This window comes from Dendropsophus ebraccatus, chromosome 9 (genome assembly GCF_027789765.1).
Source record: "Dendropsophus ebraccatus isolate aDenEbr1 chromosome 9, aDenEbr1.pat, whole genome shotgun sequence".
NCBI lineage: Eukaryota > Metazoa > Chordata > Amphibia > Anura > Hylidae > Dendropsophus > Dendropsophus ebraccatus.
In genome coordinates this window covers 12,634,590-12,660,697 of record NC_091462.1, presented here as the reverse complement: position 1 = coordinate 12,660,697, position 26,108 = coordinate 12,634,590, and the positions used below count along the sequence as shown (strand labels likewise).

General features: G+C 45.6%; 2 protein-coding genes across 6 annotated transcripts in view; one reads left to right on the top strand and one right to left on the bottom strand.

Moving 5' to 3' along the window:
• Nucleotides 1-796: 796 nt before the first annotated feature.
• On the bottom strand, nucleotides 797-14,112 carry ZFAND2B (zinc finger AN1-type containing 2B). 5 transcript variants are annotated; one of them, XM_069982578.1, is made up of 11 exons: nucleotides 14,034-14,111; nucleotides 8,182-8,273; nucleotides 6,426-6,520; nucleotides 6,203-6,334; nucleotides 5,639-5,790; nucleotides 5,183-5,281; nucleotides 4,658-4,712; nucleotides 3,777-3,853; nucleotides 2,473-2,551; nucleotides 1,332-1,390; nucleotides 797-1,146 (listed from the first exon to the last, which is right to left on the bottom strand). In XM_069982578.1, the coding sequence occupies exons 2-10, from the start codon at nucleotides 8,234-8,236 to the stop codon at nucleotides 1,370-1,372; spliced, it is 765 nt and encodes a 254-aa protein (XP_069838679.1). In that variant the 5' UTR covers nucleotides 8,237-8,273; nucleotides 14,034-14,111; the 3' UTR covers nucleotides 797-1,146; nucleotides 1,332-1,369. The 5 variants fall into 5 exon arrangements, with proteins under 5 accessions (XP_069838679.1, XP_069838675.1, XP_069838676.1 ...); XM_069982574.1 differs by lacking the exon at nucleotides 1,332-1,390; XM_069982575.1 differs by lacking the exons at nucleotides 1,332-1,390; nucleotides 14,034-14,111 and adding an exon at nucleotides 13,983-14,001.
• Nucleotides 14,113-16,752: 2,640 nt separating this feature from the next.
• The window catches only part of ADCY10 (adenylate cyclase 10), a 29,498-nt gene continuing 20,142 nt past the window's right edge, over nucleotides 16,753-26,108 (top strand). The window contains exons 1-11 of the mRNA XM_069984846.1: nucleotides 16,753-16,891; nucleotides 18,113-18,217; nucleotides 18,395-18,433; nucleotides 19,554-19,697; nucleotides 19,861-20,066; nucleotides 20,277-20,367; nucleotides 20,869-20,957; nucleotides 21,033-21,224; nucleotides 21,358-21,479; nucleotides 25,006-25,082; nucleotides 25,223-25,412. Of these exons, the coding sequence (XP_069840947.1) occupies nucleotides 16,753-16,891; nucleotides 18,113-18,217; nucleotides 18,395-18,433; nucleotides 19,554-19,697; nucleotides 19,861-20,066; nucleotides 20,277-20,367; nucleotides 20,869-20,957; nucleotides 21,033-21,224; nucleotides 21,358-21,479; nucleotides 25,006-25,082; nucleotides 25,223-25,412 (1,394 nt within the window). The remainder of the gene's footprint in view (nucleotides 16,892-18,112; nucleotides 18,218-18,394; nucleotides 18,434-19,553; nucleotides 19,698-19,860; nucleotides 20,067-20,276; nucleotides 20,368-20,868; nucleotides 20,958-21,032; nucleotides 21,225-21,357; nucleotides 21,480-25,005; nucleotides 25,083-25,222; nucleotides 25,413-26,108) is intronic.

The window sequence follows — 26,108 nt, the reverse complement described above, 5'->3', positions numbered from 1 at the left end:
TGGAAAGGTCAAGGACTTGCCCACATCAACCAATCCGATCACAGCTCCCATCTGTCTAAAGCTCTTATAGCAGGCGAGTCAAACTCATGTCCCTCTAGCTATTGCAAAACTACAATTCCCATTATGCTTTAGCTGTTCAGGCATGATGGGAATTGTACATTTGCAACAGCTGGAGGGCCACGAGTTCTCACATGTGCCTGATAGGCTGCTATGGGCAAGTCCTTCACTTCTCTTTAGTATCAAGGTTAGTTCACATGTGGCATGGGGCAAATATTCGCTGTACACGTCAGCATACTAGCACGTATACCACCACATAGCCAAGTCATGCTCATTCATTTAAATGGACCAAATGTGGTCTATTACTTTCTTCAAGGGATTATCCAGGATTAGAAAGACATAGCTACTTTCTTCAAGAAACAGCACCCCCTTGTCTACAGTTTGTGTGTGATATTACAGTTCAGCTCCATTGATGTGAATGGAGGCAAATTGCAATAGTACATACAACCTGAGGACAGGGGTGGAGTTATTTTTGGAAGAAACCAGCCATGTCTTTGTAACCTCGGACATCCCATTTAATTCTGTCCATTTCTCAGTGTATATGTAGCGGTACACGTCAGCACGCCATTACACCAGAATGCCGACGTATCCAGCCATAATAAATGTGAACGCAGCCATAGTTTACATAATTTTCCCCTATTCAATGCTATGACAAACCTACTCAATACAATGAACTGGAATCCCTCTCTCACATCCATAGGAACATTTCCCTCATCTTAGCTACAATTCACAGGCCAAACGCCTTATAACAGTTTATCATTTAACCACGGGTGTGCGGTGAATGACGAACCTGAGGAAACTAAATGGGGGCAGCATTTGGCCTGTGGTCTGCCAGGTGGAGAGTCCCATGCAGTCCGTTCTGATACGGTGTCCACCTCACTCAAAGTCATAAAACATACTGAAAAGAAATCGGTGCATGCAAGACACAGTCCATGTCTGCCATCTTGGAAAACAGGAGAGGCGCTGCTTCTTGGATTGGGTGAGGATCCTGCTCGTAGTCCCTGTATTTGTGCTGAGTGGTGGGTGGCGGTCTGGGTGGCGCTAGCACATACTGCAGGTGCTCTGCTTGGCACTGCGATTCCCCTGAGCCTAAATGCAGATATTACAGGTTTATTAAGCACAGGCTTTGAATAGAAAACGCTCAGCACAAATAATAGCAGTAAATCGATATAGAACATACAAGGTACAATAGGCTCACACCCCATAGCGCCAAAAGAAAAGAAGTATAAAAAAAAAAAAAAAAAAAAAAAATTTAAAAAATTCTTTTCACTTACCTGTGTGCACAATGCTGTGCTACGGGGCATGCAAAATCCTAAGTGTGTCGGGCAGAGCGCTGAAGGGAAAGATATTTGGAAAAAGTGTTTTTCTGTGTCTCATATCGGATTGTTTTGTCTTTGTTCGAGGAGTGTTGGTCTATTGGTACCTTGTACATTGTGAGGCATATCAATGCACATTAGATGGGAGCCATGAAGATTATGTATATGGAGGCGACTATTAAAAGGACACTACCACCATTATTATATTTAATAGGGTTAAGGTCATGTTCACACATGGCAAAACAGTGGCTGTACTGTGACATGGCCTTGTCACAGAACAGCTGCTATCTGTGATGTTCACCCCGAGTGAACGTCACTTTAAAATTAGAATGCAAGCACATTCAGGTGTACATTCGGGTGTGCCCACATTCCAATTAGCCAAAGCAGACAATGTAAAGTACTGCCGCTGCCCCACTTTACATTGTCTGCACAGTCTATTTTGTGCGGTCGCTGTTCAATGAATAGCAGCTGCACAAAACATGGCAGTTTTCTGTCCGGCCACATGGAACCCCAAACGGAGTGTATACACAACAGCCGGAATTATACAGTAGTTAATGCGATCAGCCGCTGTGATTAAACAACAGCCATTGTTTAATCAAAAAATACATAAACAAGGCCTATGGGTGTGTTCACACATACAGGATCCGCAGCAGATTTGATGGCGCAGCACCACCAACAAGGGAAACCGAGTCATGGTTTTGACTACATCTACAGCATAATACATCTGAAAACGTCTAAACCTGATTTTTTTGTGCTATAGACTGATAACGTTTGGTGGTAGTGTCACAATTGAATTGCAGAAAGTGGTTTATGGTAATATACACTTCACTCGAAATAAAAGCGATAGGCATGAATCTAGACTGAATGGGGCGATGCACAGACTCCTCTATGTTTTACCATGTACATGTTACATTAAAGGGGTTGTCCAGGATAAAACAACTACTGTGACAAGGGAACCGGAAGCAGACGACTCTCCCCTGTGAAGCAGCAGCACCAGTGTTCAGCAACCTCGGCTCCCATTAAAGTGAATAGGCTGTGGATATGGATAACAATTGTTTTATCCTGGACAACCCCTTTAACCAGGCCGCTTTCTACTCACTGCCTGCTGCTGCCGTCTGTATTCTTCTTCACTGGCTGACAGAGCTCGGGCTAGAGCTAAATCCTCTTCTTCCTGAGAGCTGAAAGACAAGACAGTATACATTATATATGGTAGAATATAATCAATGTGGTCCATTAGTATTCTAAGAGAGAAGGCATTCAGCAGCTTCCTAATCATATCTGTGTATGGGGAAGCCGGGTGACAAGGGGGACTCCTAAACAGAAAAAGTACCTTGTTATACCAACTAACGGGGGCAAAACATGAGTCACTGACTAGATAAGACGCTCAGGAGTGTGGAAAAGCTGGGAAAGAATGGGTACTTTTTTTCTTATGACTTTAAAGGGGTTTTCCATACAAAACATACAGATGAGGTAGCCACAGGAGAGGCCATCAGTTTCTGCTGACCAGAGACATGTACTTTTACACTGCGTCTAATAAATTACTTATATATAATTCCTCTCATAGTGGGGTCCCAAGTACAGGATCCCCCTTACTATGATATATAAGCACACATGTGATAATTCCCCTAATAGAAGTGGATGTGAAACAGCTAACACATAACATTTTTAGACTTATTTTTTTTCCTGTTTGTTTTGATTTGAGCAAGAAAATGCTGAACTTCTTATACGGCAATGCACAATATTTATATTTTAAGGGGTTTTCCGATGGCCTGCCCCTGGGATATGGCATCGATCCCCTTCTGAACAGCTTAGGTGAAAGCTGCGGCTACTTGATTGTTCATCAGACACAGCGCTGTACAGTATGAGCCACCATGAAAGGGACTGAGCTACGTGTAGTACAAGGCACTGCCCCTACAATTGCAGAATTGTGCCTGGTAGTAAAGTGGACATACCACCACAGCCCCTTCAACCAGCTGATCAATGGGGGTGACAGGAGTCAGACCACAAACAGACTGCTGCTCTGCCCCCATGCCTGAACATACGAATGATCCCCATCTCTCCTGTCCTCATAATACACATGAATGTTCACATATTCTCTTGGGAAGGGGTAGGAATGACCCTTCTCTCCTGCAACATCTTTTGGTGGAGAGTTGGAGGTCCCCTATACACCTTTTACTATGGGCTGCCGGTGGCAGCAGGTTTGGCTGACTTTAGTGTAAGGTGTATAAGGTATAAACTGCAGCTCTGCTTGTTCAGATTGATTGCTGTGTAAAAGCATAATCCCTGCACAAAGTCTGTGCAAGTGGAATAGATTGTTTCCCCAGCAAGGACAGAATGATATGAACCAATGACAAATCTTATCAGTTAGATGCAGCACATAAACACCTATATTAATATATTTACCTATGCTGTGGAGTTGCACTCTGTACCGATTCTGCAAGCGACATCTCCAAAGCCCTCTGTAAAGCTTCTTCCTCTGACTGGTAGAAGAAAATGTAGTTAGAGAGAGACTCCTAACATAGAGACAGAGAGGCTGTGCTGGGTCTCATGTGAATAAGGTCACATATGCTGGGATTATACAGGGATCACACAGTATGAAGAAAACGCCACGTTAGGAACTTTAATGTAACATAACTGATCAGGAACATACTCTGTTTTCCCTGTACAGCAGGGCAGCCCTCCAGCCGTTGCAAAGCAACAATTGTCATCATCTCTGGACAGCAAAAACATTGGCTGTCCAGGCATGATAGGAAATGTAGTTCTGCCCCAGCAGGAGGGCGGAAGGTTTCCCATCCCCGGTGAATGGAATAAGTAAAGCCCCTATTTCACGGGCCGACAGTGAGGAGCAAACAAGCGCTATCAGCCCGTTCCCCACTCGCTGCCGCTGCTACTACACGCGGCAGCAGTGAGCAGGTGAGTGCGGGAGGGGCCGTCCGGGTGAACGCTAGATCATCCAGGCAGCCCATAGAGGATAGTGGCGGTCTGCTGCTGCCACTCCTATTCCACAGAGCAACGCCAGCAGATCAATGCTATCCCAGTTGTTTGTTTTTCAACATGTTTGAAAGACAAACCACGCAACGATCAGCCGACTCGAACGATGTCGGCTGATCGTTGCCTTCTATTCCACAGGACGATTATCAGCCGATAATCATTCTGTGGAATAGAGCCTTAAGGATGCTTAATTTTATAGCAGTGGAGCCCCATGGCGGTAATGAGGATATGGTAGGTGCACAATAAAGTCATCAAAAAAAAGCAGAGGATTATAAGGTTAGAGCCACACTTACTAATCCATTCTGTAGGGCAGCTGCAGCAGGGCGCGGGGCGCTGGGGACACTTGCTCTGAAAAACAGGAGCAGATCAGACCTACATGAAGGTATTTCACCCTGTTTAAGACCATATGTATCATCCGGACATGAGCTTTAAAAGGGAAACAAACAGGAGGTTGGAAGTCTGTAACCTGCTGTTATGTTCCCATACCACATGGAACACTGAGAATTAAAGGCCATTTTCCCTCCTTCATCTTCACCAATATTTTTACTAAACCTTTACTTTATTCAGTATGTCAGTGATGCGGTCTGAAGCACCAGGAGCAGGACTAATGCCCTCTTAGTGCACCAAACCAGCCCGCAGAAGCTCTGCAGTCACGCCAAGAGAAGGAGAGGGCAGACCGGTGCACTGTGCGTGTAAGGCCAGTACCCAGTGCACCAAACTGACTAATTTACATATTGATTTAAGTGAATATATAAGGAAAACGGCAAATGCTAAAAATTATCATGAGATATAATAAAGAATAAAAGTTCCTCTGGTACCTGCTGCGCTGAGGCTGTGGTGCTGGCTTGGCTGCTGTGTTACTAGAGGAAGCTGGGGATTTGGAAGAGGAGGCCTGAGATCTGAGCAATGCTGCATGTCTGAAAAACAAAAGCAGGTTTCTCGGTTTTTAAAGCTAATAAGTAAATTCCAAGTGGTAATCCAGGGATTAGAAAAACACGGCCGCTGTCTTCCAGAAACAGTAAGACTCGTGCCCAGTTCAGGTGTATTTTGTAATTAAAGTGTCAATGTCATCATAGAAAACTTTTGACACTTCATAGAGGCGTGTCAAAAGTTTCAAACTGTACAGGTGTTCAGTGTTAAGACCCGTACCGATCAGGAGAATGAGTTGGGAGAAAAACGCGCTAAGCGTGGTCTCTATGACATGTCAAAAATATTCTATGACAGTGACACTTTAAGCCCCATTCACATGTACATACAAACCAGTAAGCACTCACCCTGCCCGGGAGATGGGGGCGCTCTTGCCTTGGCAGTCATGGTCAAGTGGATGTCTATGCTTGAGGCAGAAGTTTCCATGGCAGTCTTCACATATCACTTTCATGAGTTCTTTCTGCCGACATCCTGGCTTCCCACATTTATTAGTGAATATCTAAATGCAGGCACAGAAACCTTTTTATTATGAATATTGAATATAATCAGAGGAATGACAAAAGAGCTGGTGTGCAAAAGAAATACACATCCTTAGGATAGGCCATCAGCATCATATTAGTGTGGTCCTACTTGTCGCTGACAAAATGAACCACACTGACCTGACAATGGCTACAACCCCTTTACTGCTTACCAAGAACCGCTCTATACACCGGGCAACAGCTCTGCAGACAGATGTAGTACCAGGTACAGCCACTACGAAGTCTACAGAGCTGTGAGCTCAGTAACCAATGAAGGGGATGCAGCAGTAATGCAACCTCTCATCCAGTTAGGATAGTTAGTGTAACCCATTAATAGCAAAGTCCTAGAAGGCAAACATTTCCCATTCCAGCGGTCACCTATTCAGTCCTCACCTTGCGCTTCTGCTGAGCCGGATCAGACTTGCAGTCACGATCAATGTGTTCCCCGACGACAATATCTGGGGTCTGGCCTCTTTTAACAGGAATTGGGGTGTTACAAAGGGGGCAAACTGGGACCTGCACATCCTGAAAGAGAACAAACATCATGCTGTAATATAGTGCAACCACATAAGAGGATATTCTATCAGCTACACAATGGCTTATCACATGACGTTACCTTCTTGTACGCTGAGCTGCAGTTATGGAGGACGTACGTTATGTGGTCTTTGCAAAAAATTTGTTCACACGCATCACATTTGAGAGGTAGAAAATCTGTGGGGAAAGAGGACATGAATGAGGCATATTAACTCTTTCTATTTAGTTTTGTTCTTCTTCATGAAAAAGATCCATAGTGATGTTTCGGACCACGAATTCACCCGGCATGTCTTAAAGAGTAACTCCAGTGAAATTTTTCTTCTTTTAAATCAAATCATATAGATTTGTTATTTACTTTTATTTAAAAATCTCCAGTCTTCCAGTACTTATTAGCTGCTGTATGCTGTAACCTCAGCTAAATAAAAGAAACAAACGTAAAAACAAGAAGTGGCTTGAAACAGCCGTACCCGAGTGATAACCAGCGCTGCCCAACACAGTATTCAGGAGTAGAGTGCAAATAAAAATGTAAAAGTTTATTGCATGCTGCACATATTACGTGTTTCAAGAGTACTAGGCTCTCTTCATCAGATTAAGTGCATGGTATAGATGGTAACAACAGGGTTTAAATACATAAAAGGGCGCCAAACACACCCACTAATTAAGAGGAGAAAAAAAAAACAAAAAAAAAAAAAAAAAAAAAAACTTTATAAACAATAACACATTAAGCATACACGTGAACAAAAAAAAAAATGTTGCATTTGTATCAACTTTATTTCTATTATTTTCTGTGGTTCATTTTTAGACCCACATCTGTACTTTTTGTGTCATTATAGGTTGATATGTTCATGATATGTGAATGTGTTTGCACATTATCATAATACTCATATGCGCCTTTTTTAGTATGTATGTACTTATGATTTCTTTTTTGGCCATTGTCCATCTTCTCCAGGCCCATTCACTTCTTTTTATTATTGTATTCCGACTGACTCATGTCCCTACTATTTCTGACATATACCTATGAGATGTCATGTGACCGCTGCGAGCCCCGAGAGATAGTATTTCCAGATACAAATTATTCTTTATGTATCGTATACCATAGATCTGATCATTCTTATAATCCATATAGTGGCTAATTGCCCCTTCAACTACACAATCACTATTATCTAGATTATCATTACACTGTTCATTTCTCCATTCTGTGTTCACGTGTATGCTTAATGTGTTATTGTTTATAAAGTTTTTTTTTTTTTTTCTCCTCTTAATTAGTGGGTGTGTTTGGCGCCCTTTTATGTATTTAAACCCTGTTGTTACCATCTATACCATGCACTTAATCTGATGAAGAGAGCCTAGTACTCTTGAAACGCGTAATATGTGCAGCATGCAATAAACTTTTACATTTTTATTTGCACTCTACTCCTGAATACTGTGTTGGGCAGCGCTGGTTATCACTCGGGTACGGCTGTTTCAAGCCACTTCTTGTTTTTACGTTTGTTTCTTGTATCATACGGGCCCCTTTTTTTCTGGGAGTATCCCGTTCATGTACCCTCAACTAGCTCTTGCAGCCTAACATCACATCAGAAGGACTTCCGCCTGGACCCACCTCAGGATCAACCTTCCATCCACCTACCCTACCTCAGGGTGATATGCATAAAGCCCAAGGGGCAACAAGGTGAGCCTTGCTACCTTCCCTTTCTCATTACCAACAACCTTTGCGGTATCACACGAGGCGCCGTCCTCTGCCTGTTTTTTTTCTACCCTTTGTTCTCAGCTAAATAAAGACATGCTGATGCTTCTGTAGCCCAAAACGCAGTAAAAGATTCCCTTTAAAGAGTCCGTACCCAGCTGCTTGCATGTTGGTTCTGAACAATGCTTCCCAAGATCTGGGAACTCCATGGCGTAAACGTCCTAAAAACAAGGATACGATGGCCGCCTGGAAATAAAGGAAACAAGATATTAGGACATAAAGGAGTGAAAGAGTAGACACAACTAAAACAAGATGGCTACTAAGAAACAAAAGGTGACTAGTGACACAATCATGATAACAAAAGTCTCCGAAGTGAATGAAGCAGCAGCACACATGGCCACTGCTCCACTCAGTCTCTATGGGAGTTCTAGAGCCGGCCAAATCCATTGCTGTACTTCCCAGTGGTTGGACCCACACTGATCAGCAATGACAGGTAATATCCTATTCTGAGAATAGGCCATCAATATATTTTAATTAAAAACCCTTTTAAAGGGGAACTCCATCCAGGCTAAAAAATAAAAAGTTTACAAAGAATCAGAAAGAACAAAGTCAGTGTCTTCCCTAAACAGCGCCACTCGTGTCCACTGCTATGTGTGTTATTGCAGTTTAGTTCAACTAAAGTAAATGGAGCAGAGCTGTAATACAGCACATCACCTACAAACAGGTGTCACTGTTTTTTCGTAATCCTCATTAATCCCTGTAATACTGTGCCAGGCCGATCTTCTCTCTTCTTTCTGCTTCTGAGAGGAGCACTCAGAGGCCGGAGCTGCTGCCTCAGCCAATCACTAGCCAGAAGGGGGACACTGCTGTGATTGGCTGCGCCACAGGTCCTGCTTCTGAGTGCTTGTCTTAGGAAGACAGAAGATCAGCAGACTGGGTGGAGCCGAACGAGAGCGGCAGAAGGCCTGGTATGGTAAGTGTTTTTTTTTTTTTTTTTGTAAGGGACCTGGCACAATATTCTCTTATGGCTAAGGACTGAAATACCCCATTTTACGAAGAAGTCCGACGAGGGTTGGGGGTAAAAAATTGATATTGGGCAGGGTGTGGGGGAAAATAAGAACATATGCTTACCGGGCCTTATGCCCCTGCTGGGCTCCCGTATGACTGCTGTGAGGTACGCCTGCTGTGAGGTACACTGGGCTATCGTGCACCCGGCTGTGAGGTACTTCACAGCTGCCATGTCACTGAAGGGTGGGGTTCAGCCTGCTCAGCCAATCAGTGGTATCCCGCTCCAATCAACCAATGGCTGAGCGGGGCATCCCCCAGCTGGGTCGTGACGTAGGAGCAGGGCGACCTGCAGGCTGTCGGCGGGGTCCAGGAGTGGGATGTGTGGGCACTAGGACAGGTAATTATACCTTCTTTATTGTGTTCCCCCCACCCCGAAATAATTTTTTTCCCCTCCCGACGGACTTCTCCCTAAGTATGGCCTCCTACAATCAATGACTTGGGGGTTAACTGAATAAATTTTTAAAAGGGGTTTGTGAGAAACGACAATGTTATGGCATACCTGTATGAGCAGGTCAAAACAATTGGGTGCAAACCAGGCATCACAGATAAGAAAGGTGAAAGGTGAGGAGCACCGAGGACATTGTGCCCTGGGGGTAATTCAATAATGCAGGAGCAATGGTAGTAAAGTAACTGTCCACAACAGCCAATCAGATTTCAGCTCCTGATTTTTGGCTACACTTTGCAACCTGTAAGCGCAGTGATATCGCAGCCGCCCTCCTCCTCCTCCCATCATCAGCGCAGTGATATCGCAGCCGCCCCGGGCCCCCCTCCTCCCATTATTAGCACAGTGATATTGCAGCGCCCCGGGCCCCCCTCCTCCTCCCATCATCATCAGTGCAGTGATATCGCAGCCGCCCCGGGCCCCCCCTCCTCCTCGCATCATCAGTGCAGTGATATCGCAGCCGCCCCGGGCCCCCCTCCTCCTCCCATCATCATCAGTGCAGTGATATCGCAGCCGCCCAGGGCCCCCCTCCTCCTCCCATCATCAGTGCAGTGATATCACAGCCGCCCTCCTCTTCCCATTATCATTAGCACAGTGATATCGCAGCTGCCCCGGGCCCCTCTCCTCCTCCCATTATCAGTGCAGTGATATCACAGCCGCCCCCCTCCTCCTCCCCCCATCATCAGTGCAGTGATATCGCAGCCGCCCCCCTCCTCCTCCCATCATCAGTGCAGTGATATCGCAGCCGCCCCCCTCCTCCTCCCCCCATCATCAGTGCAGTGATATCGCAGCCGCCCTCCTCCTCCTCCCATCATCAGCGCAGTGATATCGCAGCCGCCCCCCTCCTCCTCCCATCATCATTAGCACAGTGATATTGCAGCGCCCCGGGCCCCCCTCCTCTTCCCATTATCATTAGCACAGTGATATCGCAGCCGCCCCGGGCCCCTCTCCTCCTCCCATCATCAGTGCAGTGATATCGCAGCCGCCTCCTCCTTCCATCATCATCAGTGCACTGATATCGCAGCCTCCTCCTCCTCCTCCCATCATCAGTGTAGTGATATCGCAGCCGCCTCCTCCTTCCATCATCATCAGTGCAGTTATATCGCAGCCTCCTCCTCCTCCTCCCATCATCAGTGCAGTGATATCACAGCCTCCCCCCTCCTCCTCCCATCATCAGTGCAGTTATATCGCAGCCTCCTCCTCCTCCCATCATCAGTGTAGTGATATCACAGCCTCCCCCCTCCTCCTCCCATCATCAGTGCAGTGATATCGCAGCCGCCTCCTCCTTCCATCATCATCAGTGCAGTGATATCGCAGCCTCCTCCTCCCCATCATCAGTGCAGTGATATCGCAGCCTCCTCCTCCTCTTCCCATCATCAGTGCAGTGATATCGCAGCCTCCTCCTCCTCTTCCCATCATCAGTGCAGTGATATCGCAGCCGCCTCCTCCTTCCATCATCATCAGTGCAGTGATATCGCAGCCTCCTCCTCCCATCATCAGTGCAGTGATATCGCAGCCTCCTCCTCCTCTTCCCATCATCAGTGCAGTGATATCGCAGCCTCCTCCTCCTCCTCCCATCATCAGTGCAGTGATATCGCAGCCTCCTCCTCCCATCATCAGTGCAGTGATATCGCAGCCTCCTCCTCCTCCTCCCATCATCAGTGCAGTGATATCGCAGCCTCCTCCTCCTCCTCCCATCATCAGTGCAGTGATATCGCAGCCTCCTCCTCCTCCTCCCATCATCAGTGCAGTGATATCGCAGCCTCCTCCTCCTCCTCCCATCATCAGTGCAGTTATATCGCAGCCTCCTCCTCCTCCCATCATCAGTGTAGTGATATCACAGCCTCCCCCCTCCTCCTCCCATCATCAGTGCAGTGATATCGCAGCCGCCTCCTCCTTCCATCATCATCAGTGCAGTGATATCGCAGCCGCCTCCTCCTTCCATCATGATCAGTGCAGTTATATCGCAGCCTCCTCCTCCTCCTCCCATCATCAGTGCAGTGATATCGCAGCCTCCTCCTCCCATCATCAGTGCAGTGATATCGCAGCCTCCTCCTCCTCCTCCCATCATCAGTGCAGTGATATCGCAGCCTCCTCCTCCTCCTCCCATCATCAGTGCAGTGATATCGCAGCCTCCTCCTCCTCCTCCCATCATCAGTGCAGTTATATCGCAGCCTCCTCCTCCTCCCATCATCAGTGTAGTGATATCACAGCCTCCCCCCTCCTCCTCCCATCATCAGTGCAGTGATATCGCAGCCGCCTCCTCCTTCCATCATCATCAGTGCAGTGATATCGCAGCCTCCTCCTCCCATCATCAGTGCAGTGATATCGCAGCCTCCTCCTCCTCTTCCCATCATCAGTGCAGTGATATCGCAGCCTCCTCCTCCTCCTCCCATCATCAGTGCAGTGATATCGCAGCCTCCTCCTCCCATCATCAGTGCAGTGATATCGCAGCCTCCTCCTCCTCCTCCCATCATCAGTGCAGTGATATCGCAGCCTCCTCCTCCTCCTCCCATCATCAGTGCAGTGATATCGCAGCCTCCTCCTCCTCCTCCCATCATCAGTGCAGTGATATCGCAGCCTCCTCCTCCTCCTCCCATCATCAGTGCAGTGATATCGCAGCCTCCTCCTCCTCCTCCCATCATCAGTGCAGTGATATCGCAGCCGCCTCCTTCCATCATCATCAGTGCAGTGATATCGCAGCCTCCTCCTCCTTCCATCATCAGTGCAGTGATATCGCAGCCTCCTCCCATCATCAGTGCAGTGATATCGCAGCCTCCTCCTCCTCCTCCCATCATCAGTGCAGTGATATCGCAGCCTCCTCCTCCTACCATCATCATCAGTGCAGTGATATCGCAGCCTCCTCCTCCTTCCATCATCAGTGCAGTGATATCGCAGCCTCCTCCCATCATCAGTGCAGTGATATCGCAGCCTCCTCCTCCTCCTCCCATCATCAGTGCAGTGATATCGCAGCCGCCTCCTCCTTCCATCATCATCAGTGCAGTGATATCGCAGCCTCCTCCTCCTTCCATCATCAGTGCAGTGATATCGCAGCCTCCTCCCATCATCAGTGCAGTGATATCGCAGCCTCCTCCTCCTCCTCCCATCATCAGTGCAGTGATATCGCAGCCGCCTCCTCCTTCCATCATCATCAGTGCAGTGATATCGCAGCCTCCTCCTCCTTCCATCATCAGTGCAGTGATATCGCAGCCTCCTCCCATCATCAGTGCAGTGATATCGCAGCCTCCTCCTCCTCCTCCCATCATCAGTGCAGTGATATCGCAGCCGCCTCCTCCTTCCATCATCATCAGTGCAGTGATATCGCAGCCTCCTCCTCCTCCCATCATCAGTGCAGTGATATCGCAGCCTCCTCCTCCATCATCATCAGTGCAGTGATATCGCAGCCGCCCAGGGCCCCCCTCCTCCTCCATCATCATCATCAGTGCAGTGATATCGCAGCCGCCTCCTCCTTCCATCATCAGTGCAATGATATCGCAGCCTCCTCCTCCATCATCATCAGTGCAGTGATATCGCAGCCGCCTCCTCCTTCCATCATCAGTGCAGTGATATCGCAGCCTCCTCCTCCATCATCATCAGTGCAGTGATATCGCAGCCGCCCAGGGCCCCCCTCCTCCTCCCATCATCAGTGCAGTGACATCGCAGCCGCCCTCCTCTTCCCATTATCATTAGCACAGTGATATCGCAGCTGCCCCGGGCCCCTCTCCTCCTCCCATCATCAGTGCAGTGATATCGCAGCCTCCTCCTCCTCCCATCATCAGTGCAGTGATATCGCAGCCTCCTCCTCCTCCTCCCATCATCAGTGCAGTGATATCGCAGCCTCCCCCCCCCCCTCCCTCCCCCTCCCTCCTCGTCCTCCTCCTCCCCCCATCATAATCATCAGTGCAGTGATATCACAGCCTCCCCCTCCTCCTCCCATCATAACAGTCACTAATGGCAGCAAATGCTTCTAAAGCTAGGAGGAGGAGGAGGAGACACCATTATCATCCATTATAGAGCGCAGGAAGCAATGAGCCAGGAATAATATCTCACCTTTAATTTTTAATGAACATTGAGGTTTGGAAACAACTGTAACAACCCCGCAGCTGTGAGAAGTATACTGTATGTACAGGAGCACAGGCAATGTATGTACAGAAGGTGGTTACTATTCACTGACAGCAAGCAGAGATCTCTACAGTGTCAGGAAATAACACTAAGTATCAGAAAGTTCCAGAACCTATTGTACTATGGCTCTCCAGCAGTTACAACACTACAACTCCCAGCATGCTCTGACAGCCATAATAGGAGAGCCACAGGTTAGAGAACACTGCTATTAGGCCTCACCCCACAGATAGCACTACAAGGCGCAGAATACACCCACATAGCGCAGACCCCCGTATACAGCACGTATTCCCGGTGTACCGTCACCTCTCCCCCGCCGCCCTCACCTCACACCCGTAACGGCCTCAAATCACCCGACTACACCCGCTGACACTCACCAGAACCAACTGCGGCTCAACAACACCGGAAAAAACGTCACTTCCTCTCCGTTACCCTGGAGACCGCAAGCTTCCTCACAGAGCGGATCCGCCATTGGCTTCACAGAGCTGCCAATCAGGAGAAGGCGGGACTATCGGCCATGTTTGTACGCCCAAGAAGTCTGAACTACGGAAGCCTGGAGGAGTCGTTTTGACAGATCGTCATGTGATGCGCGTTGTGCAACTTGTTTGACTCCTACATGATTGTTCAAAATAGCAAACTCATCGTCTCGTTCTGGATTCCTAAAGATCAGTAAAAATATGGGCCTCACTATATTATATATCTTAGTTTTGTGTAGTCATCTTGTTTTTTATGCCTCTTCTTCCTCCTGATTGGCAGCTTACATGGTGATTTATTACACAGTCTGTTGTCCCTTTGATAAGGCTATTAGTATGGTCACCGCTGGATAGGGGGCACATTCAGATTTTGTAGCTGCTGCCTGACCCTTTATACACAGTCTAGGGTTATGTTCACATGGAGGTGATTTCCTGCATTTAACGAAACAAGAAAAAACAAAGAAGACGTCTTCAGCCCCTCGCATATGGCTATATGACAATTGTGGACAGTATCAGACTCATTCTAGTCTATGGGCCAATGCACATGACTGTGAATGCCACAATCCATGCATCCGCCCAGAACCTGCACCACAAAGAAGAATGCGACCTGCGCCTATACAGGCCCGATGAGCTCTATAGACTTTTGCATGGTCAGTGATTGCAGGCGGCCATCTGGGCTTTAAAGGAGAAGTCACTCCTTTAATGGCAGGGGGACACTGAGCATCCCTCTGCCATCACCCTCTCCAGCAGCCACAGCCTGCACAGCTCTGGGAGTCGGGTCGTGACATCACCATGTTATCCCGGAAGTGACATCACCATGTTATCCAGGAAGTGACATCACCATGTTATCCAGGAAGTGACATCACCATGTTATCCCGGAAGTGACATCACCATGTTATCCAGGAAGGGACATCACCATGTTATCCAGGAAGTGACATCACCATGTTATCCAGGAAGTGACATCACCGTGTTATCCAGGAAGTGACATCACCGTGTTATCCAGGAAGTGACATCACCATGTTATCCAGGAAGGGACATCACCATGTTATCCAGGAAGTGACATCACCATGTTATCCAGGAAGTGACATCACCATGTTATCCAGGAAGTGACATCACCATGTTATTCAGGAAGTGAAGCCTTGATGCAGTAGTAAGTGCAGGGAAAAAAGCACTTTATAAGCATTTCCCATAATAAGTGTATATTGGGGATTTGTATAACTTTTGGGGGCAATACAATACTTTAATAAAAAAAAATTGCCGGACTTCCCCTTTAAGGCACCAAATACAAATGTGGGCAGGAGGCCTGAGGCTAGCAAAAGGTGTTTTTTTCCATATATTTAAGGATCTCTCAACTTGAAAATTGTGACATTTATTCACACCGGGAAAGGCAATGTTTTGGTTGCGCTCCTTTTTTTTTTTTTAGCATACGTTATTTTATTTATTTATTTATTATGTAGTCCCTGTCGTTAAAAAGTTTTTTGCAGAAATCAATAGTTCAGGCGATTTTAAGAAACTTTGTAATTGGGTTTATTAGGCAAATATGCCATTATCTGCATTTAAAAAGCCTTTTCCCAGGCCCCCCCTCCTCTCCTTTCTGTCATCCACTACTCAGAATCAGGAAATCTCAATCAGACGGATCCTGTCTGTGCTATGGAGAGGGGAGGGGGAGGAGAGACTGAGGAGAAATGTCAGCAGCAGAGAACAAAGGATTACAACATGGGGTAGCTATTCAGAGTGCTATTCAGAGGTCAGAGAGGTCTGTGGTAACATCAGAGGAGAGAGCCCGGTGATGTAGCTTTAAATTAACTCTTTGTTGTCCTGTTTTGGTGTCTCATTTCCCTCTCTCCATAGGAGAACAATGAAGACAGGGGGGAGAGCTTCAAACTGCTTTTTCATGATAAAAATTCATTTTTCGGCTAATAAACCCAATGACAACATTTCTTAAAATCTCCTGTACTATTGATTTCTAAAAAAATTTAACAACAGTGACGCTTTAAGGGAATTTTCAGCAGGTTAGGTGAATCACGGGGCGCTGAGGATGAAGATATGTCTCTTGCCTTCATCCTTGGCGCCGTTCCTGGGCAGTTTTAATGTAATCCTGTGTTTGGTAAGGCCCCTTGGAGCACTGCCCACCTCCAGAGCGCCAATCCGCCTACAGCACCCCCTTCTAGTGTTTATGATTGGAGCGGGGCAGACAGGGGCAGATTGGCTCTCTGAGGGTGGACAGTCCTCCAACCGGCCTTACCGGACAGAGGATTACATTAAAACTGCACAGGAACGGCGCCAAGAACAAAGGTAAGAGACATATCTTCATCCTCATCACCCCGTGCACAATAGGGCGATATCTGCAGGTTAGATTCATCTAACCTGCTGATAGTGCCCCTTTAAAATAGCGCCACACAAACAAATGCAGCCTTTTATTCTGCACTTAGCTGTCCAGGCATGATGGGATTTGTAGTTTTACAACTGCTGGAAGGCTAAAGGTTCCCCATCCCTTCCATACTCCATAGCAATACATTGCCCTTAGTAAAGATGGCGGCTAATCACCTGCACACAGCACTGTAGTCAGTTGCCTGTTGTTGCTATAGGAACAGGACTCCACTCCTCATTTACCTGGATAAAAATGGCGGAGAGGAGAGTCCTAAATACGCTTAGCAAAGTGACGGCCCACGTGCCAGATCTTGTGATATATGGAAATCTAATGAATAAAACGCCATGTATTCAGACTTTCAATGGAGTCTTACTATTTGCCGATATCTCAGGTAGCATGAGTAGATACAGAGACTGTATCACACAAGATTAGCTACACAAGCGAATGATAGGCTTAGATACATAAGCTTAACCTATAGTAATAGATAGGATAGGATTAGATTAAACCCATAAACCTGTTTTACTCATGAAATAAGCAAGAGAGTATCACACAAAAGAGAATTAGATACACCTCCAGTGACAGTATCACACAAAATAGAATTAGATACACCTCCAGTGACAGTATCACACAAAATAGAATTAGATACACCTCCAGTGACAGTATCACACAAAAGAGAATTAGATACACCTCCAGTGACAGTATCACACAAAATAGAATTAGATACACCTCCAGTGACAGTATCACACAAAAGAGAATTAGATACACCTCCAGTAACAGTATCACACAAAATAGAATTAGATACACCTCCAGTGACAGTATCACACAAGATACTTACATTCACGGCACATGAAAGGTTTAGATACACTGGCTCAGCAAACAGTAATAAACCCTTGAAGATGAGATATATCACCACATGATCAGTCATAGATACATTGGCTCAGCAGATAGTATCACATACTGTAAGCTTAGATACACCAGTTCATAGACCATATTCCACATGATAAGGATTAGATACACCTCTCAACAAACAATGCCACACAATAGGGTTATATATTCTACCTCAGGAGCACCGTATCACTCACAGTGGGCTGAGATACATCCGCTCAGCAGACAGCATCCTCTAGGATAGTCTTAGATACTCTGGTACACATGATAAGCTTTTGTACCCAGCTCCAAAGACAGTATCACACATGACAGACTTAGATACGCAGCTCAGCAAACAGTATCACACATGAAAGGCTTACATATATCAGCCCAGCAAATAGCGTCACAGCTCAGCAAACATTATCATGCACGCACATTGGTTCAGCGGAGTATCACATATGAATAGCTTAGCTACATTAACTCAGCCGACAACATGACACATGATAAGCTTTGATACCCAGCTCAGCAGATTGTACTAAACATGACAGGCTTAGATACACAGCTCAGCATACTGTATCACACACAAAAGTTTGACTTGTCAGACATGACAGCTAAGATATACTTGCTCAGCAGTATGGTATCTCAAGAAGACAAATTCAGCATGCAGTATCACACAGGCTTAGATACATTGTTGCAACATCTTCCTCTTGATGTTGTGGTTGTCACTGACCAGTCTTACTTCTTCTAGGTTTTACAGCTTTGACAGAAAAATTCAGCAGCGCCAATAAGAAGGGGAATGGTGCGGACGAGCTGACCAGGACCCTGAATAGTTACATGGGCGATATTGTAGACCGTGAGTACTTTTATTATAAAGGGAGCTTCCTCCTGTATCGGTGACTCCTGTGTCTTCACATATAATAGACATACTAGGTGTGGGCTCCGGCCCATGATACATACTATGGTTTATTGCCTACTATGCTTTCATTGCTTTCCATTGCATAAGCCTCAATACTGTGTGTTCTTTCCACAGATGTCCTGGTGGCCGGAGGTGACATCCTCAATTTTGCAGGTATTAAATATTCTAATGTGATGAAAAGCAAAAAAAAGAGGTCCTCTACCAGCCTCTCTGCTATACATACAGCTGTGCCCGTGCATGGTACTGCAGCTCACATTCATGTAATACATCTTCAATAATTCTCGAATTATCATTTTGTCACCGCTTCTCTCTCCTGTCCTACCCGTACTCATGGACATTGGGCACGGGCAAACGTTCATGTGTCCCCTATGGGATGGGGAAGGGTACGCTGCAGCCAAAGTACACTGGCACTGGCTTATTTCTCAGAAAACAAAAGGGTTCAGGCAGCAAAAGTCCAACATGCCCGACCCCTATCTTTAGCAACTTCATCTGTGGAGAGTTAGGAGGCCGCCATACACCTTATACTGTCGGGCAAAGCAGATATGTTTGACTTTAGTATAAGGTGTAAGGGCAGCTTTAAAGTGGATATCCAAAGATTAAAACTTCTCACCCTGGATGGGTAATAAGTATCTAACCAGTATTGGTTTTACCACTGCCCCCCCCTCCCCTCATCATAAGAACAGAAAATCATTGACCCCCTTCATGAATCAGTCAAACATGGACACTGTGTCTTCTTTCACTCTCTATGTGAGAGTTTGGCATGCCCATAGCATATAAATGGAAAGGCAATGTGCATGCTTAAGTTCCACTCCATTCATACAAGGGAATGGAGAACCATGGTCCTCAGATTGTTGGGGGTCCCAGTGGTTGGAGGCTGGGCTTTAATATTGGTATAACCCTTTTTAAAAGGGACCAAGCTGCAGTACCAGGCACAGCCACCACCAAATGTATGGCACTGTATCTTTGTAAACAAAGGGGACACACAATGCTCCTTCAGCTGATCCACCAGGGGCACCAGAAGTCGAGCCTTGAACAATTTGTCCACTTCAGCCTACAGCAAAGAGTCAAACTAATATTTGTTGTGTCCTTGATTTTCAAACAATTTTCATGTGATAGCCATTTATTCCATGCTTTTCATCCGTTAGTTGGGATAGTTGACACTGATCTGTTTGCAAAACTTTTGTTACAGTCTTAATCCTGAAGGGTAGACCACAGCGGCATATTTACCATTTTTGCTCCCTTACCGCTATACTGGGTATATCCTTCCTCCTAGGAGACGCCCTGCTAGCCCTCTGGAAGGTCCGGCGCGATCAGCTGAGCGAAGTCATCACCCTGGCAGTGCAGTGCAGCATGAACATCCAGGAGACCTGCGCCATAAGAGACACTCCAGTAGGGGTGGAGTTGAGGGTCAAGATTGGTAAGACCAGCTTGACATTGTAGAAAATGTTGAATCGGTGATCCCCAGAGGTCTACATGAGACCTATTACCAAGATGGTGGCCTATTGTTGTTGTACAGCTGGTACCAAGAAAATTTACAGAATTTTAAGGAAACAAAAAAGTTCTTGTTCCTTCTTTTGTAGCCATCTCTGCAGGACGACTATCACAGATTGTGGTGAGGAACAGGACACAGGAGTTCTTTGTTGTGGTGGGCCGGGCTGTGGACGACGTGCGCTTAGCGGAAGGTTTGGCTAAAGCCAGTTCCATTATTCTCTCACCCAACGCCTGGGATCTGTGTGACCGAAACAACATAGTGACCGAGAGAATCCTGAACGAGCGTGCCGTAAAGGTTAGTCCTGGTAGAGAGGACGTCTGGGTGAGTGAAATTCTTAGAGGAGTTTTTGGTGGTTTCACTTAAAAAAAAATATATAGATGTAAATGTGTTTTTATGGAGGTAATGACCATGTTGGATTATTTTGCGATTGCATCAAAGGATTTTCAGTCCCGATGAGCGCTCACATTTATCATTAGATTTTGTATGTATCTTGTATTTCTGTAGTTGCTTTACATAAAGAGGAAGACCAGCTTTGATCTAGAGGCCCACCTACAAGACTATGGCAGCCATCTTGAGCATGAGCCTAATGCACATGGTAAATGCATCACGTGATATATGTCTGCAAAGAATATTTATATTGCTGGAAGGTATTTAAAAAACTAAATAAATCCATGACACAATTAAAAATCTCCTATCATTTTGTGAATACAGCTCCTTACTAAGAACTATGGGGGAGATTTATCAAACATGGTGTAAAGTAAAACGGGCTCAGTTGCCCCTAGCAACCAATCAGATTCCACCTTTCATTTTCCAAAGAGTCTTTGAAAAATGAAAGGTGGAATCTGTTAGGTTGCCGGGGGCAACTGAGCCAATTCTACTTTACACCTGTTTGATAAATGTCTCCATGGTTACAGACTGCAAACAGATCCTGTGTAGTCTGAGCCTAGAGTCAGGTGTTTCTTTGTCCCATTGATAACCTAAAGACAGTACAAGAGGAGTCATACAGGACTGCAGGATCATGACTGACACGTTCATCTATGTCCTTGTCTATAGAAATGTCCATATAATGCTACTCAACGACTCTTTCTGTTCATAGAAAGCATAAGGAAAGCATCACTTCTATCCCCTGATCCTACCCTAGAGCATAACCTGAGGAAGTACGTCATGGAAACTGTGCTGCGGAAGGTAGGCCTGTCAGATATGTCAGAGCTTTATGATGGTCCATACTTGTTACTGATCCAGTTCCTGATCGCCCACTAGCTGGATGATGACCAACCCTTGGAGTATCTCTCGGAGATGAGGCCGGTGACTGTCTTGTTCCTGAACTTGCAGTTCCATGAGAGTGCTCCTATTGAGCTACTATGTAAAGCCATACAAGATGCCACCATGGGCATCCTCCAGCAGATCACTTACTATCGAGGCAGAATTAACAAGATCTTTGCATTTGACAAGGTGAGTGATAGCGAAGGAAACACCTGGTGGATACAACCCATACATATATTACAGAGTAGCCTTGTTATATACTGCACTCCTTCATATACAGTATACTGAGCTATATATCAGCCATACTTTCTCTGCCTTCCAGGGTTGCACTTTTCTGTGTATATTTGGGCTCCCAGGTGATAAACAGGAGGATGAGGCCGCACATGCCCTACACAGCGCCTTCAACATACATAGCCTCTGCTCAGAGAGCATTGCAGCCATCAGGTGAAAGGAAGAGCTAAGGATACCAATACTTTATCAATTAAAAAAAACATAAATAAATTACACACCTATGCAGAACTATGTGTCTCCATAGATACAGAGTGCAAACAACCTGTTTAGTTTAACAAGGGTTAAGACGGCTTGGAGTGACACGTGACTGCAGGATCAGACTACACAGGATTTGTTTGTAGTCTGTTACCATGGAGACACATAGTTCAACATTGCAGAGCACAGGCTATTAGGTTGACACACTTGTAATTAAAATATTGTACAATTAGAATTGTAATTATGTGGATTTTTTTTTTTTACTTCTGGGGTTCACAGAGGAAACTCTATGTTGGTTGGTTAGTACGGCCGGTGGGCAGGGATGTTTCTAGAGTCGACAGTGAGACAGAAATTATGCAGCTGCAGGAGAGGAGAGCTGTCGGTATGTGACAGCCAAACTATCCAGACACAGCAGAGATGGTTTGTTCCCTATGGCTGTATACACAGTGCAACAGGTAGTCATAACCTAAACTAATATGCTTGCTTTTTCTGTCGATCACGTAATCGCTGGGTGCCGGGTAACTGAAGAAGCTACTGGGTCTTACAGATCAGCTTGGTTCTGAGTATTAAGAGACTGTACTTTTACATATGAGCCCCAATTACAAGGGAAATTAGAAAAAGTAATGGCCCCCAAAAGGCTTTTTTAAAATTTTATGGAAGGTACTATGTGTAAAAAAGAAAAATAATAATAAGATTCCCTATATAATTATGTAGAAACATCCGAATAGAAAAGTATTTTAATTAACAAATAAAGAAGAAACTTCATAGCTTTCATATCCGCATATACTGACAAAGAAGGGAAATTGGTGCAGAAGTGGTTAACCACACATTGCTGGATCGGCGCCCCACAGTTCCCCACAGATTACTTCTATAAATTTATAGATATATTGTTGTTGTTTTTATTTTTTAAGTTATTTTAAAAAACAATCATGTACACGGCGCTGTACTTAGAAAAAAGCCAACTGTTATGCTGCTGAAGTGTAGCAAGGGATTCCGTGATCCCTTCTTAAAGTTAAAATATGCCAAAAATATGTGTGTACACTTATAGCGCTACAGTGTATGCTTGAATGATCAAAAATAGTTTTCTGAAAGATACAGTGCTATAAGGATGTTATTACAATGTATCTTATCTAAAGTACATTTCCCTGGCTTCCCTTAAAGGGAACCTGTCACCGAAGACGCGGGCACAGAGCCCGCCCGCCCCCCCCCTAACCCCCCCCCCCCCCCCCTCCGCTGCAACCCCCGGATACTTACCCTTTCCGGCGAGTCCCGCTCCTGGAGCCGGTCCCGGGACGAAGATATCAGCACCTGAAGCTGTGCGGGCGCTGTATGCAAATTACCTGAGATGAGTCCGATGCCCATAGAGAATGACTGGAGCCGTCGTATGGGCATTGGACACATCTCTGCAGCGCGCGCACGGCTTTGGGCGCTGATATCTTTGTCCCAGGACCTGCTCCAGGAGCGGGACTCGCCTGAAGGGGTAAGTATCCAAAGGGTTGCAACAGGGGGTCGGGCGGGCTCTGTGCCCGGGCTCTGTGTGGTGACAGGTTCCCTTTTAAATGTATAGTTATAGGGGGATTTATCAAACATGGTGTAAAGTGAAACTGGCTCAGTCGCCCCAAGCAACCAATCAGATTCCACCTTACATTTTCCAAAGAGTCTGAGAAGAATAAAAAGTGGAATCTGATTGGTTGCTAGGGGGCAACTGAGCCCGTTTCACTTTAAACCATGTTTGATAAATCTCCCCCATAGAGTCTACTGTGTAAAAACATTCACTTTGCTAGTGTTCTTCTGGCGAGTAAGTAGTACTCAGTAACTATTGTAACAATGGTCCGTTCAAGCAGTTGTAAGTATCCTCTGCAATATATGTCTATATATCTATACTGCTGAATACCTGGTAGTCTTATGATGTAGTAAGGTTGTGGGCTGTATAAATTCCTCGATTCTTCTGAATCTACTTCCTCTTTACCTCTTTACCTCCCCAACATCACTGCAGAGGTAAAGAGGAGGGAGGGTGATATAAGGAGACCTGCACCAGGGCCAAAACCATCTCTGACGAGGGCGACCATTGATCGCTGAAACATGTAAGATATTTGACCTGCATGAGCTACCGTAACTACTAGAGTGACGTCACTGCTACTCTGTGGAAACCTTTTGGATTACTCACCGCATGCTGAGTTGTTAGTAGTGGAGCCACCGTCCAGGGCCCGCTCCCAACCCGACACCTCAATACCTACAACTGCTGAGAAGATACAAAAGAATCGAGGAATCTATACAACCCATTACCTTACTTCATCACAAGACATAGAAACATAGAAGATTGTCGGCAGAAAAAGACCACTGGGTCCATCTAGTCTGCCCTTTTAGGATTCTCTTTCTTATTATCATAGGATACCTATATGTTTATCCCAGGCGGGTTTAAATTCTGTTATTGTAGATTTACCAACCACCTCTGCTGGAAGTTTGTTCCAGGTATCTACTACTCTTTCTGTAAAATAATATTTTCTCACATTGCTTCTGATCTTTCCCCCAACTAACCTCTCACTGTGTCCTCTTGTTCTTGAGCTCAGTTTTTTTTAATAAAAACACTCTCCTCTTGGACCTTATTTAGTCCTTTAACATACTTAAAGGTTTCAATCATGTCTCCCCTTTCCCTTCTTTCCTTCAGACTACACAGATTCAAATCCTTAAGTCTTTCCTGATATGGTTCATGCCTCACACCCTCCACCACCTTTTTTAGATGAGGTCTCCAGAACTGGACAGAGTATTCCAGATGTGGCCTCACCAGAGCTCTATACAGCGGGATCACAATCTCCCGCTCCCTACTGGTTATACCTCTAGCTATACACCCCAGCATACCATTATATATATATATATATATATATACACACACCCCAGCATACAATTTGCTTTCCCCACCGCCTGGTTGCACTGGTGACTCATTTTAAGGCTGTCAGAAATAATTACCCCTAAATCCTTCTCTTCTGAAGTCTTTTCCAACACAGTACTGCCGATATGATACTCGGATAGAGGATTCCTCCACCCCAAGTGCATTATTTTACATTTGGAAACGTTGAACTTCAATTTCCACTGTTTGGACCACTTATCTAGCAAAGCTAAATCATTTTCCATATTACTGACACCTCCAGGAATATCCACCCTATTGCACACTTTTGTGTAGTCAGCAAACAGACAAACTTTACCTACCAACCCTTCTCCTATGTCACTTACAAACATATTAAAAAGAACAGGACCCAGAACAGACCCTTGTGGCACACCACATGTAACCAGTCTCTGCTCGGAATATACACCATTAACAACAACCCTCTGATATCTCTCCTTCAGCCAACCACAAATCCACTGAACTATCCAGGGATTAAGTCCAATTTAATACCTTTAAAAAAAAGACAACAATCTATACAACCCACAACAAAGAGTACACACATATGTTTGGCGTAGTTCTATAAATTGTTCTCTGTTACAGTTTTGCCTCCATCGGTGTCACCAGTGGTCCAATCTACTGCGGGGTGGTTGGCCATGCAGCCCGCCATGAATACACAGGTAAGGTGGGGCCGGAGCTCAATCGTACATTAACTTTTTTTAAAGTTCAATGAGAAGTTTGCTACAAATTTATAGTAACCATAAAAGTGAAGCTGGAATGATGATGAGAGCCTTGTTATGTCTTGTCTATTATTGTTCAGTCTTTGGGAGGAAGGTGAACCTAGCGGCCCGCATGATGATGCATTACCCCGGATTGGTGTCATGTGATCAGGAAACCTACCAGGATTCCAAGCTTCCGGCGTATTTGTTCAGTGAACTCCCACCCAAAGAAATGAAAGGGGTGATAAATCCGGGGACCCTGTACCAATATCTGGGAAGCAAGAAAGAAACGTGAGTTACATTATGTTCACCACATTATATTTGGACGTGTGTTATATTAAGGTTTTCTGCCTGTCAGTAAAAGGACTTTGAATGACCTATTTTCCATGATTCCCATAGCCCTGTATGGGTGAGCGCCATCTAGAGGTGGCTATAATCAGACAAAATTCATCCTAATGTCTATGAGGGGATTTGGAGCTATCTATCAGTAAAATGAAGCTCCAACCCCTATAACAATATATTATGTAATCAATCAGCCCAGAATACGGCTGCATTCTGTGACTTGTGCGCCACTATAGCTAATCTAACTGAGGCCGTAACCTGACTATTGCCAGTCCAGGATGAATAACTTGTTGCAGTCTAGCAGTACAACCCCATTTACTTCCAATAGCGACAGAGCAACAGGATTCAAGAAGACACAGCAATCTTTGGCCACATAACCCACATGAAGACATGTAGATCTAGCCTAAATGTAAAATTTCTGCACTGTCTAATGCCATATACTATACACCATATTACAGTAGGGGACCTGTATTTTACCCAGAGTTGGACTGGCCCACCAGAGGACCAGTGGATCCTCCGGTGGGCCCCCAGCTTTAGAACCTGCACTACCACTGACTGACATGTTGTTTCTCACTGGTTCTTCATTGGTGGGCCCCCAGGATCATTTCCTCTGGTGGGCCCCAGATACCACAGTCCGACACTAAT

Excerpts from the sequence above, each read along its gene's own strand:
- ZFAND2B (XM_069982574.1), bottom strand. The coding sequence starts at position 8,236 with ATGGAGTTCCCAGATCTTGGGAAGCATTGTTCAGAACCAACATGCAAG. Across the intron at positions 6,521-8,181 it reads ACCAACATGCAAGCAGCTGG|ATTTTCTACCTCTCAAATGT; the intron begins GTACGGACTCTT and ends CTTTCCCCACAG. Across the intron at positions 2,552-3,776 it reads AGTGCAACTCCACAGCATAG|CTCTCAGGAAGAAGAGGATT; the intron begins GTAAATATATTA and ends CTTGTCTTTCAG.